Genomic DNA, 20,776 nt, shown 5'->3' with positions numbered 1-20,776 from the left:
TGGGGGCACAGCCCTAAGCCAGTCCAAAGACCCCCAGGTCTTCTCCTCCCGCGACGCATGCTCTGTGCAGGAAGCCCGGGCGAGACCCCCCAACATTCCATACAGGACACATTCTGAGACCCCCAACATTCCATACAGGACACATTCTGAGACCCCCTCCAACATTCCATGCGGGAAACAATATGACCCCCAACATTCCATAGGGAAACAGTCTGAGACCCCCAACATTCCATACAGTACATTCTATATGTCATGATCGCCTCTTCTATGGAAGTTATCCCAACCTCAGATGTTCCACAGGTCACTGACCAATGAGCACACAAGGAATAGCGCATGTTCCTCAGGATGCCGTCTCGGGAAAGATATTTGGGATGCGGATCCAGGAATTTAACCCTTTAAGATCCGGCTGCTCGTCTTAATACACAAAACAGAATAAATTCACACTTCTTAACTCCGGCGAGAATTTAACTTTATTCACATTCCATGAAAAGGCTCCGTACGGAGCAAGCAATTAAAAAAGTGTGCAAAGTCTCAGAGGTTCGATAAAAATACGACAAATACAAGAAAGAGACAAGTTTAGACACAAGAAAAGGAATGAAGCCGAGGAGACTTGGTCACAGTGACTGAGCGCAGGTCAGAAGAAGTCAGGTCCGGGCAACACGACCCAAACGCATGGACCTTGACCACCTTGGCGTCCTTCACCATCATAACTTCAATTGTAGAATAGAAAAGGAAAACACGGTGCGACTCGGACCAAACAACCAAGCACTCGGGTCCAAGCAGCGCTCTAATTATTGGCAGATGTCTCTTCAGAAGTCGCCGGCTCTGCCCAAGTAACATATTTTGGAGATTTATTTTCTCCATTCCCGGACACTCATGGAGTGCATGCGGACGTGTAGGATCTTCAAGACGTGGCCTACACAATTCCAGTCTGATTCCAGGCATTACCCCGGGGCGAAGTCGTCTCTATCGATCAGGAGAACATCCACTTTCTTCTGTCACGTGACCGCGTTCTTACCATCTGTCCCAAGAACGGACATAAACTAGAACGTCGGTCGCTAGACCCAAGAGCACGTCACCGAGACGTAGACCTCCGGTCGGGACACCAGCTTGTGTCCGGGTACAAGAGACAATGGACGGATTTGAATCTGTGGGGAGAGGCAGACAATTAGTTCAGTAAACATAACTGATGTTTGCTGCTGGGGTGGTGCTGCTAACGCGAAGAGGAGAAGCTCCAGAAGGAGGAAATGCTCACCGCGTTGGGTCCTCTTTCACACTGAAAGGTCCGCTGACCCTCACAACATTTCGCTGGTTTTCTGGACCCCCGTAACTCAGCGTAACCTGAGGGTTAAAAGCAAAAATAGACTGAGGTGGCAGATACACCATTAATGATCCATCCCATCTGCCCTCGGTTTATAAATTGCCCTCATAAGACAGAAGAGATGCGACCCTAGGCCGTGCGGGACAAGGCGCTTGGGTTTTGGAATTATTATTGGAACCTGACCTGGAAGGACTGACCTGCTGCAGCAAGGAGTCGGGGGACAGCCTCTCCAAGTTCTCCAGGTGAGAGTGGAACAGGTTACTGTGCTGCATCTTCACCTCCAGAAGCCCCTCGATGATGTACCCTATAGTGCAGTCGTCGGGCAGTCGCACCTTCTCCGCCGTGCTGATGAAGTTGCCCATGCTAAGGAAAGAGACTCGGGTTACCCCGTCACGTCGCCGGTTTTCACGGGATTGGTAAAATGACAAAGCGGTAGCGCAAGTACCTGGCCCAGGGGCTCATCTTCAGAGCGAGACCCCGACTGATGCAGAACCCGGCCCCTCCGGTGGCAAACCAGAACTTCAAGGTCACCTGAATAACGGCCGAGACGCAATCTATCATTCATCAGAAGATCCACGCATTACGCGTCACTGTGTGCGATATTATACATATTACGCCTGCGTGAAATAATTCAATCGTGTAAAGTCTGGCCCCGTTCCTATGGGACGCTAAGTAACTGCACCGGTAGGCTGGAAGGCCTTGTTGCCATAGCAGAGACAAAGGCTCCTTAAAGAGTTTGTGTTTAGAGCGTAAGGGCCATCTGTCTCTACGGAACCCAGATCTTACCGAGCCATCGCCTTTCACTCTGTCTGGAGTTTCAACGGGGTGATTGAGACTCGGCCTCCCCACGTAAACATCACGGCTCGGCGAGAGCGCCGACAAGAGGTCCACCAGAGCGCGCACGTTCACATAATTGTCGTCGTCCACATGACAGAACCATCTACGCCCGAGGAAGAGATCCAAACTTTAGTATCGCAAGCCTTCAGGCACATTTTATCTCGAGAATAAAATCAGCGCGCTGGCGTTAATCAGGAAAAAAGGGGATTTAAACCCTTAAATAAAAATGGAATAATATCGCTTAAAAGGGCAGCTTTTATTATTAAAAATACTAAGTATTGGAATGCTTCTTACTTTTTGCCGGACAGGACAAACTTGTCGTATTCCACCGCCATTTTGCAGCAGAGCGCCTGGCGGGTGTGAACCGAAGAGCAATTGGTGTTCACCATCTGATCCCCTGCAACAACAAAAAAGCTACAATAAAGAGAGGGCCTGTCATGCCCCGCGTTCACTGCCGAGCTCGGCCGTCGGCGGCAGGAAAGGGTTCTCACTGGGATCAATAGGAGCTCAAACACACCGGTCCCGTAAGTGATTTCTTCTCCTATCTCGCTCTCTCTCACTCACCCTCGAGACACGAAGCGGAAACGCTAAGAGGTTGCGTCAGCGCACATTACCTGCTTCCTGACGCAGCTCCTGGTCCTCCCAGTCGGTGAATATGAAGGTCTGATAAAAATCAAATGCAAATAATCATATAATCAGAAATAAAAAGACCCTTAAATCGTTACAAAGCGGCCTGTATTTTAATAAATAGCCTGCAGCGCCCACTAGTGGCCGTGTGATGGTATAGCAACAGGGACTAGACAGCTGCTGGACCATTAAAGGGACAGTTAAAGAGTCACCGACAGCCCCACTGAGTAAGAACGCAGCGATCAGACCCCAAAATCTCACCTGCAACTTGGCCCGAGAGATCCACGTTTGCATCAGGAGGCTCAGACGGCTTTTGTGATATTTCTTGGTGGTTTTTACTGCAATAAATAAGTCTTCCACCCGGAGGGGCTTCTTCGCAAGCTGGCGGTCCTCTGCGGTAGCGGCAGCTTTCACCCCCGCGCCGGGGCTCTCCCATTCTTCCCAGCGGAGCGGGGCGGTGAATCGGGCAGGTTCTGCTGGAGTCTCCAGGTAAGTGTTTGTACAGGTGAGCACGGGGTGAGGCTGTGACAGGTCACGTTGCCTCCATGGAATAAGCAGGAGGAGAGCGGCACACAAGCACACGGACAGGACAAAGCAGATCTTGCTGAATTCCAAGCAGGAGACCTTCATGCTTTAGCCCGCTGGGGATGGGCTCTGCTCAGCGAGCTCCGGCATCGCAGACCCTGGGGAGACGATGGTCAGAGGTTACCCGGCTGAACCTAACGAGGCATAAAACATTTTAGGTGGGCCCGTCTCTTACCCCAAACACTCTGAACAACTCCAGATAGAGTCCGTTCGTTATAATAATAAATTGGGGGTGACACTAGTGGCAGCAGAAAGGCAGGGGGCGTAATAGCCCAGGTGCTGGGGTAACACAGGCAGGGGGGCTTGAGGGTAGTAGGCAGGGGTGGTAATAGCCCAGGTGTGAGGGTAGTAGGCAGGGGGCGTTATAGCCCGGGTATGAGGGTAGTAGGCAGGGGGCGTTATAGCCCAGGTGTGAGGGTAGTAGGCAGGGGGCGTTATAGCCCGGGTATGAGGGTAGTAGGCAGGGGGCGTTATAGCCCAGGTGTGAGGGTAGTAGGCAGGGGGCGTTATAGCCCGGGTATGAGGGTAGTAGGCAGGGGGCGTTATAGCCCGGGTGTGAGGGTAACAGGCAGGGGTGGTAATAGCCCAGGTGTGAGGGTAGCATGCAGGGGTGGTAATAGCCCAGGTGTGAGGGTAGCAGGCAGGGGTGGTAATAGCCCAGGTGTGAAGGTAGCAGGCAGGGGTAAAGCAGACCAGGTAATAGCGCAGGGAGAATATGCCTATACCTTAAGTCAGCAGTAGCAAAACCACATGCGACGTCATAATTATGCGCCAGAATGACGTGTCCGATGCCCGGCGATGATGTCATGTGACCAAGAGCCTTACCCACCGGTGTCACCGGCTGCACCATTCACCCCCCTTCCTCGTCGCGGCGCGTGACGTCATCGCACCCGACCTCACGCTTCAGGCGGAAGTGCCGTGCGTGACCCGGAAGTGGTCGGCCTGGGCTGAAGCTGCAGAGAAGAGGAAAATGCCTCTGCCTGTGCAAGTGTTTAACCTGCAGGTCAGGAAGCCCCTACCCCTATCTGCCCCTGCAAATGCCCCATAATGGGATGGGTGGAGGGTGCCCAGGGTTTCGGTACAGGGGGCAAACCGGTTTAATATGAGTGAAGAGCTAAATGTCACTGCATGGCAGCCGTCAACAGGGGAAGCAGGGCAAATATATACATAGAATATACAGAGAGCTGTGTGGGGAGGCCTGTGGGAATATATGTACAAGAATATATATATATCTGTAGTATGTGTATATATCTATCTATATATATATATCTTGCACAGATATAGAATGGGGGGGGGTGTCTATGCTTGTTCCCCCCATACTGAGTCAAAGCAGTATTATATCACTTATTTGATTTTTATATCGCCATCATATTCAGCGGCCATGTGCAATAAGTAATTTAGCACTTACAGAAACTATGAAATATAGCAATAAGTTGTGATATTCTATTAGTATTATTGCGTCAGGGGATCGCTCCGCTCCTATCTGCATCGGTTAGCTTCTATGTGACGTTGTTGTATTTGAGAGATAAATAAACTCCGTAATACACAGAGATCTGGGTGTTTCTATCAATCTTTAGATATTGCAGATAACGTAGAGAGAGCTGGAGCTTTGAATCTTTCGTCTATAAACATTTCACCTTTATTATAATACAAAGAGATGCACGGCGCCGTTAATAGAATAGGATTTAGGGGCGATGTGGCCTTTATAATTATCGTGCTTTGATCAGCTTGTATCCTCTGGTTTCCTAGACTTTTCTTAACTTTTTCTTCCTTTCAGCCGTGTTAGAATATATCTGTTGATTGTAAGTACTTGGGCAGAGCTGCGGCAGATCTCAGTACACCCCGCAGTCAGTACTAGCAGCTTTGTGCGCCCCTTTCCTTGTCCGTGGTGCTAATATAGGTGAGAAAACCTACAAGGGGCGTCCCTGTTCCCCGACGGTCAATGTATGTGACATATATATATATAAATATATAGTGGAAGGACCGCGCCGACCCCTTACGATGCTGCTCATAACGATACAAAACAAAGAATGGAAATCCTAACGCGACTCACTATTTCTGTGTCATGCTGGCCATACATGTGACTTCATAAACCCGTTCCTAGCCCCCCGTCTAGGGATAATATATGACTCTTCGCTTAGCGGTTAGTCATTTAAAACAACTCATCAACATTAATACATGTTAATATTCGTTAACACATAAAGCTGTGGAGCTAGTTAATAATATGATAGATCCAGCCTGACCGCTCAAAGTAAAACTCGGTAGACCCTTCGTTGGTGAAGGCTGGGAAGATAAAGCTTACAAAGTCCGCCAGACGAGGGATTAAAAGACTCGCGAGTCGCTTCTCTGTAGCTCGCAAGGTGAGCTCCTGGTGGGTTTCAGGTGCAGGCGTTGGAGTTCTTTAGTAGGGCACCTATGTCCTCTCAAAGCGTAAGGAAATGTAAAATGCATCCTTATGAGACGTGGTTCTGACGCTAGACGTGTAGGAGAAGAAGTGGCACAGAACCTTTAATGTTCTTCATCTCAAAGGCCGTCTGTGTGTTTTACCAGCAGGGCGCAGTCGAACCCATGCAGATCGACGCCGACCCGCAGGATGACCAGCAGAACGTGCCGGACATCAATTATGTCGTGGAAAATCCAACCCTGGTACGTGGGTATTTAATAACGGGGGGGGCTTTGTTACCCAATTATTGTATAACTGCGGGTGAAATCACTACCTTTCCATCTCTGCTATTTATACGTTTCTGGTAGAAAAAGTAAAGTCTCTGTAGACAGGGGTAGAAGTTTCCCAAACGACTAAAAAGGAGAATAATTTCCTTCTGTTGCCATGCAGAGAAATTACCCTTGCTGGGTATTCAGGTTTTTTTAACTGTTTTTAGGGGCTAGTGTCTCTTTAACCCATTGCATTGCCTTGGATGGAGCCAGCTCTCTGTGTTCTCCTCTTTGATTGGTTTTAGACGCTTTAATCTCTTCTTACCCCTTGTTGGTCCCGGCAGGATCTGGAGCAGTATGCCTCCAGCTACAGCGGCCTCATGCGTATTGAAAGACTGCAGTTCATCGCCGATCACTGCCCCCAGCTGCGCGTCGAGGCCCTGAAGATGGCCCTGTCCTTCGTGCAGCGCACGTTTAACGTAGACGTCTACGAGGAGATTCACCGGAAATTGTGCGAGGCTTCCAGGTAAGGAGCTTCAGAACGTCAGAGCCGACGGCTCGTTTACCAAGACACACATCCTCTTATATCCTCTCGCCTCCTTACATCCTTTTGTTTCTCCAACCGTTCTCTTCTCGTATCTTTTTTTTTTATCCTCTTCACCAGGTCAAGCTCATAATCTCAGCACTAATCTCTGTGTTTTCGTCCCTCTCCCTGAATTAAGGGAGTTACAGAATGCCCCAGATGCCGTCCCCGAAGGTTCGATGGACCCGCCGCTGCTGGACAACACATGGGTGGAGGCAACCCGCAAAAAAGCCCTTCTAAAACTGGAGAAACTGGACACCGATTTAAAGAATTACAAAGGGAATTCCATCAAGGAAAGCATCAGGTGAGAGGAAGGCGACAGAGGCGCAAGCGGAAGGGATCACTGGTGGAGAATATCTGTCTGATGATTTCATTTGTTTATACAGGAGGGGTCACGATGATTTGGGGGATCATTATCTGGACTGCGGGGATTTAAGCAACGCTTTGAAATGCTATTCTCGTGCTCGGGACTACTGCACCAGTGCCAAGCATGTCATCAATATGTGCTTAAATGTCATCAAGGTGAGCCTTAGACTTCAAAATCAGTCACTTGTCTCAGTGACAGCTCCGCTACTCACATTTTTATTCCTTGTCTCCTGTTACTATATATATATATTTATTAATCTATATATATATATATATATATATATATATATATATATATATATATAATATAATATAATATTGCAACCTCACCTTGAACCGCTTTCCCCTCACTTGTCCGTGTTGCAGGTCAGTGTTTATCTGCAGAACTGGTCTCATGTCCTCAGCTATGTCAGTAAAGCAGAATCAACTCCTGAAATCGCAGAGGTACGGTCTCAGCCTTATTCGAACCTAGAATATAATGTAAGAAGCAAAACCACTCATCCTATTTGTACATTTTTCCATAAACGCTGGAAATTTTCCCCATCCTTACTGAATGTTTTACTTGTTTCAATTCTGTCAGACCCAAACACCATTGCTGGGCTTCCACATAGTTACCCGCCTGCCTTAACACTTTGTAGTCCGTTTAGGTTGAGGTTAATGGGAAATAATACCTGCTGCATCGCATTAACATTCGTTCGGATTGTCGCCGTTTTAATTTCTGTGATTTTTTTCTCTCCCCATTTTCTTTTTATAGCAAAGAGGAGAACGAGATAGCCAAACCCAGGCTGTGCTAACTAAACTAAAATGTGCCGCCGGTAAGCCTCAAACCCCCCGTATTGGGAGAGATTTTATTCTTCGGGCCAATTGACCAAGGAGTGAGAGGTGCCTTTTGAAGATGGCGCCTAGAATGAGTGTGGGCGAGAGGTATCTCTTTAGGGTCCTGAGAGGTTCCATAGAGATAAAGACAGCGATGATCTTGGGAACATCTCTTGGAAAGGCAGATCGGGATATGTAGGGGAAGGTCATAGGTGTGGTAAGGAGGGGGGATGTATGATTGTGAGGGTTCATAGTCGCTGCTGTTGTGATCATAGATGGTCGATGTGATGGAGTTTGGTGTGCAAACATGATGTCATGACCGTGTGATCTCTTGAGGCATGAATGCTACACGTGGACAGAGTACAGATTCCTAATTGCGTTTTCTTTCATTTAAGGTCTAGCGGAATTAGCTGCTCGGAAGTACAAGCAGGCAGCGAAATGCTTCCTACTGGCCTCGTTTGATCACTGCGACTTCCCCGAGGTGAGAGATGCCCTCCTGTGCAGTTTTTCTCTGTCCAACTCAAGTCTGGGGTTAAGGTCGTATGTCCTCGGTTTAGGGTTCTCATCGTCTGTCACTCTTCCTTCGCAGCTCCTGTCATCCAATAATGTTGCCGTGTACGGAGGTCTTTGTGCTCTCGCTACGTTTGACCGTCAGGAGCTTCAGCGGAATGTCATCTCAAGCAGGTCTGGAGGGGAACGTTGAGGGTTTTTTACGTTTTTTGTTTTTTTCCATACTGTCCGTAAAATTCATGACTTTTCTGTACCTTCTGCAGCTCATTCAAGCTGTTTCTAGAGCTGGAACCTCAAGTCCGAGATATTATCTTCAAGTTCTATGAGTCCAAGTATGCTTCCTGCTTGAAGATGCTGGATGAAATTAAGGTGATCTTTCTTCATCCACCGTTATGGACTCTGTTTTGCTCTTTCTCCTCCAGTTCCATGCTGGTTGATTGTCTAATTTTCCTCATTCCCCCCCCCTATAGGATAATCTTCTTCTCGATATGTATCTAGCACCTCACGTCCGGATTCTTTATACTCAGATCCGGAACCGAGCCCTAATCCAGGTATCTATAACTTACTCCATACGTCTTTCTAGTTGCCCTGCGTACTTTTCTTTCTTTATTTTGCTGTCCTTTTCGTTGATCTTGTGCCGTAATCATCCCCTTTTCTCAGTATTTTAGCCCGTACGTCTCCGCAGACATGTACAAAATGGCGACTGCCTTTAACACCACGGTGTCTGCGCTGGAAGATGAGCTGACTCAGCTGATCCTTGAAGGCTTAATAAACGCTCGCATTGACTCTCACAGCAAGGTAAGGCGGCTGCGGGCCGTTTGGGTTTTATGGGAGAGGGGATCTGGTGGGAGTTTGGCTCAATTTGTCTTCATCCCCACGCAGATCCTCTATGCTCGAGACGTTGATCAGCGTAGCACGACCTTTGAAAAATCATTACAGATGGGAAGAGAGTTTCAACGACGAGCCAAGGCCATGATCTTACGAGCTGCTGTTCTGCGGAACCAAATCCATGTTAAGGTGAGGAGGGAGCTTTCTGCGATCTGCGTGACTTTGGGCTCATAATATTATAGAAATAAAAGGGATTTTCACAAAGGCAAAGCCGTAGTTGTGTTCACCTTATCTACATCCCCCTAGGTCTTCCTTTTGTTCCGTCCTCGCCCGTTCCCCGTGTTCCTCACCCGCATATCGTCAGTCTCACTTATTTCTGTTTGCAGTCCCCCCCACGGGAAGGAAGTCAAGGAGAGCTGACGCCAGCAAACAGTCAAACCCGACTCAGCACCAACATGTGACCGCGCCGTTCACCGGCACTCCTGGCTCTGCCGCCCTCACAGAACTGTTTGGGGCGATCGGATGGAACCCCTGAGACCTGTGACCTGCTCCACCTGCTTGCGTCGACCTCCCGTAGGCTTCCTTGTGTGCGCGTGGGCTTGTCGGGGGGCTGCGTGGTTTGCGTCTCCTTGGCATCGTTTTATTGGACACGATCAACTTGCCGTCTCCAGTGGATTTGGTGGAGTTAGTGGCCTAAGCCTCATTCTGTATCTGGTTGCTAGCGACTGTATGGAGGCAGGACAGGGAAATAAGTCTGTGATCGACGCAGTCATTTTTCTTCCACTCGGTGAATTCTGAGTCTCACCTGCCAGATGCCTCCTCGCTCTCCTTCATCAGCCTCTCTGTCCCGGCCTCTGCTTTCCAGCACTTTGCCTGCTTTGGACCCTTCCCTTTATATCCATGTAGTCTCTACCTGTACCGCTTTCTCTCTCCCACTCCTAAAGTATCTATTTTTGTTCAAACCTCCCTCCTTCATCTTTTTTCTTTCTCTGCCTGGCTTGACTTGTCTCTTCTTTCCATCCATGCCATTTACCTCTCTATCCATTGTTTTTTTTGTTTTTTTTTTGCCCGTTCTTGGTCTTCACCGTCCTCAGCTGTCTACCCCGTCCCCGTTTCTGTTCCCTCTCGCGCTGTCCCCTCTATCCTGCTCCATCCCGCTCCCGTTCTTTCGGCTCCTCTCGCCCCCTGCCCATACCTGAGCTCTGGAAATGTTCACAGCGCAGTGCCCAGGCTCTGCTCTCATGCCGTTGGCCCGTGTATCCTCACCTGACCGCTTTACGGGACGAACCGCTCTTGGCCCCCCGGTAGCGTTCATATTTAAATGTTCCCTGTTTCCTCTGGTTTCTGTTTTGAATTAAAATTATTGCTGTTTTTGCGCGTTCTTTTCTCACAGTTTCCTCTTCAATCACCTACCTTCCAAACTCCACCGTTCCTCTAGAGCAGAGAGCTTGGCCAACGCGAGACCCCCGGGGGGGCAACGGCTGGCTAAACATCTGTCGAGTTGTACTTGAGAACTCTTTTAGAAGGTTTGAGTTGTCCAGCAGCGTTCTAAGCGTATTCCTATAGAAATGGCTGTGTTCTCCGACATTCTCATGGTGCTGCCGAGCTCATGGTAGCAGAATAAAAAAATAATTAGCAGGATATTTAATTCTAATTCCCTACAATACGGTGTCAGCATGTCCTTTTTGTTCTAGTGTTAATGATCGGCTTAGTTTTGAGTGCCTTGAACAATGCTTGAGCTCTGAAGATAAAAATAACCATTCCCTTTTTCTGGTTCCCTTAGAAATAAGCATCTCTGGGGGTCCTTTACGGTTTCCTAGTTAAACTATTACCCCATGCTGGGTTCTCTGTACATTTTTAGATGCTTTTCCGGTTGCCGTGGATACGCTGGTGTTTTTTTTTTTCTCCCCCTTTCTGTGTTAGGATTAGATGGTTCTTTGCAGATTTTCAGATCACGTACCCTCTTAACGCAGGAACCGACTCCAGCCAAAATCAATACGCTCTCCTCGGCTTCGAGATGTGCCTTCCCTTTCAGATGCTTCAGCGCGGTCCTGTCAAAGTCTGTCTCTACGGGGCCTATAGCGATGACTGATCCTTAAAGGGTAAAAGTGTCGCCCTGGAAATCTAAATGTAAGAATTATACCCCAAAGGTGCTCTGTGTATCGGTAAATGCCAAAGCGTCTCAAAAAAAAAAAAGAACTTTTAGCTTTATTATTATTTATTATGCAAGCAGGGACATAGCCCCGACCTCCTTTATGGTTGCCGTGACGTAGCTGTAGTCACCAAGAAATATATATATATATATATATATATATATCCTCTTTATGATGTTAAATTTGGTATTTTTTTAATAACATCCCTTTCCGATGTGTACCCCTCTGGTATTAAAAGGGTTAAGGTGCTATATGGTTAGATTGAATTATTATTTAGTGATTTCTATAGCACCAGCATACTCCGCAGCGATGTACAGTAGGATGCAGGCTTATATCTTAATGCCCTAAGGCGCGAGATACCGCTCTGTCCGATTTAGTTGGCACCGTGCCGGTTCGGGGGTCCGGCGGCCATTGTCGAGGGGGAGATATATCTCGGTCTTTCTTTACGCGTTGAGCGAATCCGTTCTCCCTAAACCGCAGGAAAGTGAATAATCATACATTCTCACCCGAATACCTATCCGTCTCCTGTCTCCGGAAGCCGTGAGGTTCGTTATTGTTCTTCGCCGTCCTTTGTTTGGATGATTGACTTCTTCGAGGAAATTACATCCAAAAATAGGTTTATGCGTAATTACATTTAAAATGCTTTTTTATTTTTTTTTTTGGTTAGTTTGTGTCTTAGAAAACTTTGTGGGTGAAGCACAGGCGAAAAGACACAACAAAAAAAAATAATTTCTTCTTTTCATGCTGTGATTCATTTAACCTTCCATCAGTAAATGAACGGTAACTAATAACCAAGACGTTCCGAGAGGCGGGGAGGAAGAAATGATTTAATTAGACGCCTTGACCTTGGTGCCAGCGTAGCCTTCCAGGAGATTAGATGCAGAATATATAATAACCTTTTGCCCCTTATAGGCACTCTTTATGATCACTTGTTTAGCGGTTATTCACTTAGAATCATAGTCCCGATAGGCTGGAAAACCATATAACCCTGCTTGTCAGCCATTGCAACCACCCCTAGGTCTTATTTTATTTAGCATCAGCCTCCTGTCTTTACCGGTGCTAGCTCGTATAGTCATCGCACTTCAGTAGACCTACTCACAGCGTCCAAGCATTGGCACACATGAATGGAATAATCATTGATGGTTTACGAAGCGAGGAGACGCGTTCCTTCCTACCTACGGGAGAAGTAAAGTGTTTAAGGGTTGTCTTCCCTCTTTTGTGAATAGAGCATTTACTCCATAGATCAGATAGACAATGATGTCTTCTTCCATGATTCTTAACCCAGAATGGTCGCCTACTGGCTGAAAATTCTGAGGCTTGTAGGTCAACGGTAGCTCTGGAGTTACCAATTGGTCAACACAAGCAGAACAAACATGGAGCCACATAGAAAACATACCTACCTAACCGTTTGGGACCCTTCCTCCTGTATCTAGAGCTGCTTCTGCGTGGACGAACCAGTCTGAGGTCCTTCACGTTAATCATTTTATTTCCTTGAGCTCTAATTACAGTCTCGTGTGTTTTCTGGACATTTAAGTGACCTCTTCTGGCCGTATCCTTAAACCATGACCCGGACGGCTTTGACATTTCTCCTGATTACAAAATATTCATAGTTCCGAGACCTATTGGAGATCAAATCTAGATTATTTCTCCTTCGCCATGCAATCTGGATTCTACATCGGTACGCCTAATCAAACCTATATCTTGCTTGGACGTTCTTCTTTTTTTTTTTAGAGGCAATAAAACCTCTCTTATTCTATCAAAGAAAATATTTGATGGACGTCTCAGATGGGATCGTTACAACGGGGTCTGCAACATTTGTATCAACCTCTTGCTCTCTGGGGAAAAAAAGAACAAATCTCCAATTTTAAGATATCCTGCCCTATTATTCCGATATTCGTCTTTTCTTCTCAGCTATTTTTAACCGGGAGCCGAGTGCTCGTCCTACTTTAAGAATAGGCAAATGTTCTGTCCTGGCTACGGCTCCGACGGCCGCAGGGTTGGAATTTTCCACCGGTCCGCTCGACATCGGAAGGTATGAGGAAATAATCGTTTTTTGAATGTCGATTTACATATTTTTTGTAAAAAAAAATGCACTTTTTTATTAACATGGCCCATATACCCCAGCAGCCACACAACTTTCTCTTTTTAAGCCTTTGTGATATATTTTAGAGCTAAGGATGTAGCCAAGAACCATAATTGTCTGTTGCCTAATGGGATACGGTTACATTTATTATTGAAAATCTTTTAAAATACTGTATTTTTAAAAATAATACAATATGATTGAACTTCTACACCAATGCCAAGATTCTACAAGACCCAGTGTATTGTTCTGTTAATGATCCAGTTGGTCTTACCCGTCTCTATGTATGTTTCAGTTACACGTAACTCATTGGCCAGTGGTCTTTAAGGTCCAGGGGTAATTTGGGGTCCCAGTCCAATTTGGTCTACACCCCTGCCACCATCAAAGCTGAAATTATCTTGACGTCTGGGATTTTTGCTTTTTTTTTTCTTCGATGAAATCTGAAATTAGCTTGAAAAACGCACAGAAAACAAATATCATGTTGGCCCATTTTACCTGCTGTGAAGACTCCTCTTAATCCGTCCTTGGACTCGTCTTACACCCAGGAGCCGTATGCCTTTCACGGGCAGCTGCCGGTCCCTTAATGTGTTGAATTAATGTTAGATGGCATAATCACTGGTATAGTTGGTTAATGGGATTGGCGACCTCATGGTTCTAGAATCATTGGCAAGGATAGGGCTCACCGAATGGTCATCGTAGGTCGGGTGGGTGGCTTGTAAACCATCAACTATTTCCAAGACCTACGGTATGTTTTCCAGCTTGACCCGTTCCATTGAAAACCGGTGCCCATCTACCTACCAAAGCTTGATCATTTTTCCAAGCGGGTCGATGAGTTATAAATATTCATATGTGTCTGTCTTGTATCTGATGCCAAAGTTCCAAATTAGATCTAAGAACAAACGAACCCCCATGGGCAGCAGCTTGATTTTAGCTCTTTAATTAAATTTGTTCCAATGTAAGCTAACGTTTTGGTAACTTACACCTATTAGCCAATGCCCTTCAGACATCCTTGAAATAAAACATCCAGTGACCATAAGATTTGCCAAGATATAACATATATATATATAAAAAAAAAAAAAAATTATAATAAAAAATATTATTTTATTATAGATAATAGTAATAATAATAATATGAAGTATTGTTATAAATAAGTTTAATATAATCTTCAGCCATAGAGATTTATGTCATAATAAAGTAACACTTGGAGAACTTAACTGGGAATCTCCACCACTTTTTATTACTAGTATCACAGTATTAAAAAAAAAAACACATTTTCAGAAATATTGCAGAGTTTTCTTCTTCAAAACAGTTTTAGTTTTTACATAATATAATGTTTTTTCAGCCCAAGCTACTAGACAAACACTCTGACTCCTTATCCTACTGCCTGTGGTAAGAAACAGAATGACGCGGTCTTAGTCACCCAGATGGACACTCTCACTAATGAAAGTCTATGGAGGAACGGACTTCATTAGCATTGCCATAAAGCATCAGCTCAGTGTGGTGTTTGAGCAGGGAAAGTCACCCAAAATATATACAGCGCTGGGGGTTATTACTGTCTACAGCACTGGGGATTTTACTCAAGGAGACAAATATTTTTTCCATGGGACTTGCCTTTAAATAAAGCAGGCTATCATCAGTGATGGTCAGAATAGCTTTGACGTACAGTTACCCCCTGCTTATCTTACACCTGTTATCTCAGTAATGTCACAGGGGGTCAGACTGAGGCGGACCAGGGCTATTCTCACAGATAGTGACTGAGGAAGCACTTCTTTTCTTCTTAACAGGACCAAACCTTGAGCAAACCCTACCTCTTGTGAGCTGAGGTTCCATCTGCTCTTTGGAAGTTCTATATTGTAGCAATGTGAGTCCAGAAGGGTTCCCTGGGGTTTGGGTCAGCGATAGACTAAAAACAGAAGCTAATTTCTCTCTGTAGCTATTCCTAAACCTTTTAGCAGATCTATACAGGTTACCAACAAAGCAATAACACAAAGGGTTTAGTGCAGAGTTGGTGAGACCAAGCCATTGAGCAAAAGGTCTCACCTGGAGAATCCATTCATGTTGGAGATGACCCAGATTGTCCCTAGAGGGAGAATAAGACATGTTAATGTCTATCCATATGTCCAGAGCATACAGAGGGAGCCAGGACAAGGTGAACAGAAGAACCAAAGCTATCACCATCTTGGCTATTTTCCTGCGGACTTTGAGTCTGGAGCCAGAATTGGACCAGGTGTTGTTGTCAATGAGAACGTCACTATTACCCCAGAGGCGGCGGCTGGTGAGGAAGCAGATTAGAAGGTTGAATAAGACTGGAAAACCATAAAGTGCACAAAAAAGCAAAAAGTTGTAAATCAGTTTCATGTGAAGACTTGGCCAGCTCTCTGTGCAGATTATAACAGCCAGTTTCCCAGGCAGGAGGACCAGGTTCTGAGTCTTGTTCATGAAGATCAGAGGGATGCAGAGACCAGAGGAGGACACCCACACAAAGCAGATCATCAGGACTATTTTCCTGGTAGTGAAGAAAGACCTGGCATGCAATGGTCGATGAACACTGTAATATCTGTTCAGGCTGATGACAGCCAAGGTGAGGACGCTGGCAGAGACAGACACAGCCTGGACAAAGGGGACAGCCCTGCACAAGAAGTCCCCAAACACCCAAGCATTGTGTACCTGGTGGCCAAGGTTGATAGGCATACAGATGCAAATGACCATCATGTCACATACAGCCAGATTGACAAGAAGGTTCCTGGTCCCTGAGACCCTGGAGATGCCACATCCTCTCCTCCTGCGGCACCCCAAGACCCTTAAAGCCATGATGTTCCCCACTAAGCCTGTCAGAAAGGAGACTGAGTACATCACCACCAAAGCAATGGTGCCAGGTTCATGGGTAGACAGCAAGAGGCTACTGGACAGGATAGGTGGACGCCAGAGGGTATCATTCCCAGGAGATAAGTAGCCAAACAGGGACACATTCCAGGGCAGTAGATCCCCAAGACTACGAGGCAGCTCCATGGCAGTTAACTCAAGGAAGGAGCAGCAAACAGGAGGTAAGACACCCTTTGGACTGTGTTTCTGAATAACCCCACCATTGTAATAGCCCCAGCTGCATCAAGAAACGATCACTGTCTCTCTCTATAGCTTTAAGTCAAAGCAAGACCCACCTCATCTCATGTGGCCAGCTGCCATCTCCTCCTGGCACCATAGGCTGGGGGCATAAAGATTCACTCCATGGTCACTTTAACAAGAAATGTCCCTCTTGTGATCATTGATGGAAGAAATAAGGGTGGACATCCAAGAGTAAATTCTTCTGGATCTCAGGAGTCTCCAGGATTACCCAGGTGGGCTGTAGAGGGCAGACACATGCTCCTGGGGGGTCTTCTGTCTCCTTATCAATGAAGCAGATTGCCTTGGAGGGGAGCTGAGGCTGAGGAGCTGAGGCTGGGGAGCTGAGGCTGAGGAGCTGTCCACAGCTCAGGTCCTGAAGCCACACTGTGGAGAAGCCTCTGCCTGCGTTCTATCAGCTGCTACAAAGTATCACGCACCGTGACAGGCAGCTACCTGTGCCTTCCACTCATTAGCATTCATTCTCCACGCTCCTCGTGGACACGCTTCTCCCACCAGGGTCACATATTTCCTTATTAAACCGAGGAAGAGCGACGCGAATGATCATTTCTATAAATAACACCCAAAAAGTGCACAAAGGGATTTCATACAAGAACGTTAAACAGAAATCATCATTTACTGCTGCAAAAAGCAAATGAGATCATCCCCAAGACTTCATGTTTTTAATAATAATAATAATCACCACTACCATCATCATCATCAATATCATCATGATCATCATCATCATCACCCAGGTGATCTAGTAAATAGTTAATTTGTCATTAATTATATATTGATTATTTTTTTATAGAGACCTGGAATCAGAAAATATTTTTATAACTAAGGTCAGCTGCAGTTGGAGTTATGGTCCATTAACCCCTGCTATGCCTCTATATCACAGGAGAGCTTCTCCATATTGTATCCATGGGGTAAATGATCCATGAAGCCATCTTCTAAGGTTTAACATTTTTATAGTATTTTAATATTATTTTTATACATGTTTCAGCCAGAGCTGCTAATTATCCACTTTACATATTAAGGTAAAAATAGCTTGAATATTAAAATGCTCCCTTAGATGATGTTCTGGGATCCAGAAGACTCCGGAGATCCAGAAGAATATACACTTGGATGTCCACCCTTATTTCTTCCATCAATGATCACAAGAGGGACATTTCTTGTTAAAGTGACCATGGAGTGAATCTTTATGCCCCCAGCCTATGGTGCCAGGAGAGGAATGGCAGCCGGCCACATGAGATGAGGTGGGTCTTGCTTTCACTTAAAGCTATAGACAGATCAGTGGTCCTCAGGAGCCCCTAAAAGTGGGATATTTTAGGATATCCTCCCCGGCTGCATATTAATCGGCATGGAGGGATATGTACCCATTGTACAGCGCTACTGAATATGATGGTGCTATATAATAATATTAATAATAATAATAATGTCTCAATTTTGCTGATGGAGCCATCTGTGCTAGTTGGAGGAGATGCTGAAAATCCAAAATGTTTGGGTGTCTTGAGCAACCTACGTTGGGGCAGTTGGCATTGAGACACATTATTAAATACCCATGGGGCACATACTATGCCCGTGGCAGATGGCAAACTGGCTTTGGCCAGGAACTGGATCAGCTCTCCAAACCTCTGGACACCATGAGCTGGCCCACCATGACAGACACAAACTCTACTGGTTTTACTTAAGGACCAATGTATGGAATTAATACATTTAATTGGGTCAACATACAAAAGGATTCAGAGTTATAGAAGCTTTCAGGACCTCAGAGGTCTCCTCTTCAGATGGCGTTCTGGTGATAAAAAATACCATGTTTATGGAAATCATGTCTTCTGCCTTTAAGACTTTATATTTTTGATCGCAAACACATCCTGAAACCAGGAAAAAAGAAAAAAAACGAACAAACTGACAGCTTCCCATCTGTTTAATACTCGTGCTGCAGTCTGTCACGGGAACACGGGGAGGAATTATTCTGTGGCTTAACCTCAATTTTTCATGCAGAAAAGTGTCTCCAGGAAGGGTCCGCAGATGCAAAATGTATTAATCCCAAGGTCAGGCTAGGAGATCGCGTTTTACCCTGAGGCGATGGCCAACAGTATTCCTGATGATAACTTCCACTCTATGACCCTCAGCCAACCTTCGATTACATATTTGATCTACAGGGAGACAAATGAGGTTTTGTTTGTTGGATGCCAGACCGAGCTTCAATGCAATATTTTGCACAACCCTCGGAAACCAAAGAGTTAAACATCGTTAACACGCGCCGGACATAGAATCCCATTACAGAGCAACTGGAGTGAATTTAACAATCCGGCAGGTCGGAAGACGGGAAATCAATGTTTACATGAAAGAGCAGATAACGGTCCATGCGAGCGAGCGGGGGCATCATCCGCAGGGAACATGTGCAAAAAATAGTTAATTATATATATATCCTAACCCCTTCTTTATATCAGAGGCATCCTCACCTTTAGCTTCTTAAACCCTGACTCCTTATCATACTGCCTGTAGGAAATAATAGAATGGCTCAGTCTTAATCACCCAGCTGGACACACTGACCATGGAAAGTCTATGGATGAAGGGACTTCATTAGTGTAGCCATAAAGCATCATCTCAGTGTGGTGTTTGAGCCGAGAAAGCAGAATATCACATGACTGACAACAATGGGCTTCCAGGGAGTTATTACTGTATACAGCGCTGGGGGTTATATTACTGTATACAGCGCTGGGGGTTATATTACTGTATACAGCGCTGGGGGTTATATTATTGTATACAGCGCTGGGGGGGTATATTACTGTATACAGTGCTGGGGGTTATATTACTGTATACAGCGCTGGGGGTTATATTACTGTATACAACGCTGGGGGTTATATTACTGTATACAACGCTGGAGGTTATATTACTGTATACAGCGCTGGGGGTTATATTACTGTATACAGCGCTGGGGGGTTATATTACTGTATACAGCGCTGGGGGTTATATTACTGTATACAGCGCTGGGGGTTATATTACTGTATACAGCGCTGGGGGTTATATTACTGTATACAGCGCTGGGGGTTATATTACTGTATACAGCGCTGGGGGGTTATATTAATGTATACAGCACTGGGGCTTATATTACTGTATACAGCGCTGGGGGTTATATTACTGTATACAGTGCTGGGGGGTTATATTACTGTATACAGCTCTGAGGGGGTTATATTAGTGTATACAGCGCTGGGGGGTATATTACTGTATACAGCGCTGTGGGGTTATATTACTGTATACAGCGCTGGGGGTTATATTACTGTATACAGCGCTGGGGGGTTATATTACTGTATACAGCGCTGTGGGGTTATATTACTGTATACAGCGCTGGGGGTTATATTACTGTATACAGCGCTGGGGGGTTATATTACTGTATACAGCGCTGGGGGTTATATTAGACCCGAGCGTCTCTTAGGGGTAAATGATGGAAATACGATGGTGCAAATATGCTAAGAAGCCCTAATTATAATAAGTAAAATCCACAATTATGATTGGAGGATTTCAATCAATGGGTGGAGAATATGGTAATAAGCCCTGTCCATAAAAGCGTATGTTTTAAACAATTTGGGACCCCCAGACAATTTGAACCCAAGAGAATTGGAATTTGGAACATCACAAAATCTTGGCACCATATTTCTACTCATATAATAACTTTGAGTATCTAACGTATATATAACTTAAAGAATGTTCTCTCTCTTTCCACTTCATTTTTCCACTGAACCTGGATTGATATCTACAAGGACCGGTCGGATCGCAGCAACCAGTGGTGGTAAATATAATGATTTTATTATCCTGAATAGAGGTGAATTTTGTCTACTTCAATATAGAAGAATTTATTCCCTTCTTCTGGGAAATAGTATATGACGTTATTGTATATGATATTATTGTATATGATATTATTGTATATGATATTATTGTATATGATATTATTGTATATGATATTATTGAATATGACGTTGTATATGATATTATTGTATATGACGTTATTGTATATGATATTATTGCATATGATATTATTGAATATGACGTTGTATATGATATTATTGTATATGACGTTATTGTATATGATATTATTGTATATGACGTTATTATATATGATATTATTGTATATGATATTATTGTATATGATATTATTGAATATGACGTTGTATATGATATTATTGTATATGACGTTATTGTATATGATATTATTGCATATGATATTATTGAATATGACGTTGTATATGATATTATTGTATATGACGTTATTATATATGATATTATTGTATATGACGTTATTATATATGATA

The 20,776-nt window shown here is 45.1% G+C and overlaps 3 protein-coding genes across 5 annotated transcripts; 1 reads left to right on the top strand and 2 right to left on the bottom strand.

Moving 5' to 3' along the window:
* Positions 1-452: 452 nt before the first annotated feature.
* Positions 453-4,222, bottom strand: RFNG (RFNG O-fucosylpeptide 3-beta-N-acetylglucosaminyltransferase). Of its 2 annotated transcripts, XM_053453289.1 has the most exons (9): positions 4,200-4,222; positions 3,047-3,468; positions 2,773-2,821; positions 2,453-2,555; positions 2,108-2,261; positions 1,767-1,852; positions 1,519-1,684; positions 1,256-1,341; positions 453-1,148 (listed from the first exon to the last, which is right to left on the bottom strand). In XM_053453289.1, exons 2-9 carry the CDS (start codon positions 3,413-3,415, stop codon positions 1,076-1,078), a joined length of 1,086 nt encoding a protein of 361 aa, XP_053309264.1. In that variant the 5' UTR covers positions 3,416-3,468; positions 4,200-4,222; the 3' UTR covers positions 453-1,075. The 2 variants fall into 2 exon arrangements, with proteins under 2 accessions (XP_053309264.1, XP_053309263.1); XM_053453288.1 differs by lacking the exon at positions 4,200-4,222 and having other exon boundaries at positions 3,047-3,498.
* On the top strand, positions 4,127-10,503 carry GPS1 (G protein pathway suppressor 1). 2 transcript variants are annotated; one of them, XM_053453286.1, is made up of 14 exons: positions 4,127-4,373; positions 5,921-6,016; positions 6,367-6,548; positions 6,745-6,909; positions 6,992-7,127; positions 7,338-7,415; positions 7,726-7,786; positions 8,183-8,268; positions 8,377-8,471; positions 8,561-8,666; positions 8,768-8,848; positions 8,958-9,095; positions 9,180-9,314; positions 9,512-10,503. In XM_053453286.1, the coding sequence occupies exons 1-14, from the start codon at positions 4,341-4,343 to the stop codon at positions 9,584-9,586; spliced, it is 1,467 nt and encodes a 488-aa protein (XP_053309261.1). In that variant the 5' UTR covers positions 4,127-4,340; the 3' UTR covers positions 9,587-10,503. The 2 variants fall into 2 exon arrangements, with proteins under 2 accessions (XP_053309261.1, XP_053309262.1); XM_053453287.1 differs by having other exon boundaries at positions 4,282-4,373; positions 5,924-6,016.
* Positions 10,504-14,567: 4,064 nt separating this feature from the next.
* LOC128470960 (QRFP-like peptide receptor) lies at positions 14,568-16,367 on the bottom strand. Its single transcript, XM_053452806.1, has one exon. The coding sequence runs from the start codon at positions 16,365-16,367 to the stop codon at positions 15,063-15,065; it is 1,305 nt and encodes a 434-aa protein (XP_053308781.1). The 3' UTR covers positions 14,568-15,062.
* Between the last annotated feature and the right edge of the window lie 4,409 nt (positions 16,368-20,776).

This window comes from Spea bombifrons, chromosome 13, assembly GCF_027358695.1.
Source record: "Spea bombifrons isolate aSpeBom1 chromosome 13, aSpeBom1.2.pri, whole genome shotgun sequence".
Lineage (NCBI taxonomy): Eukaryota > Metazoa > Chordata > Amphibia > Anura > Pelobatidae > Spea > Spea bombifrons.
This window is presented reverse-complemented; position numbering and strand designations above follow the sequence as displayed.

Coding starts and splice junctions, on each gene's coding strand:
- RFNG (XM_053453289.1), bottom strand. CDS start 3,415: ATGAAGGTCTCCTGCTTGGAATTCAGCAAGATCTGCTTTGTCCTGTCC. Junction 2,262..2,452: donor TTTGTCCTGTCCGGCAAAAA/GTAAGAAGCATT, acceptor CCTCGGGCGTAG/ATGGTTCTGTCATGTGGACG. Junction 1,853..2,107: donor GAGTGAAAGGCGATGGCTCG/GTAAGATCTGGG, acceptor GCCGTTATTCAG/GTGACCTTGAAGTTCTGGTT.
- GPS1 (XM_053453286.1), top strand. CDS start 4,341: ATGCCTCTGCCTGTGCAAGTGTTTAACCTGCAG. Junction 4,374..5,920: donor TGCAAGTGTTTAACCTGCAG/GTCAGGAAGCCC, acceptor GTGTTTTACCAG/CAGGGCGCAGTCGAACCCAT. Junction 8,472..8,560: donor CGGAATGTCATCTCAAGCAG/GTCTGGAGGGGA, acceptor TACCTTCTGCAG/CTCATTCAAGCTGTTTCTAG.
- LOC128470960 (XM_053452806.1), bottom strand. CDS start 16,367: ATGGAGCTGCCTCGTAGTCTTGGGGATCTACTGCCCTGGAATGTGTCC.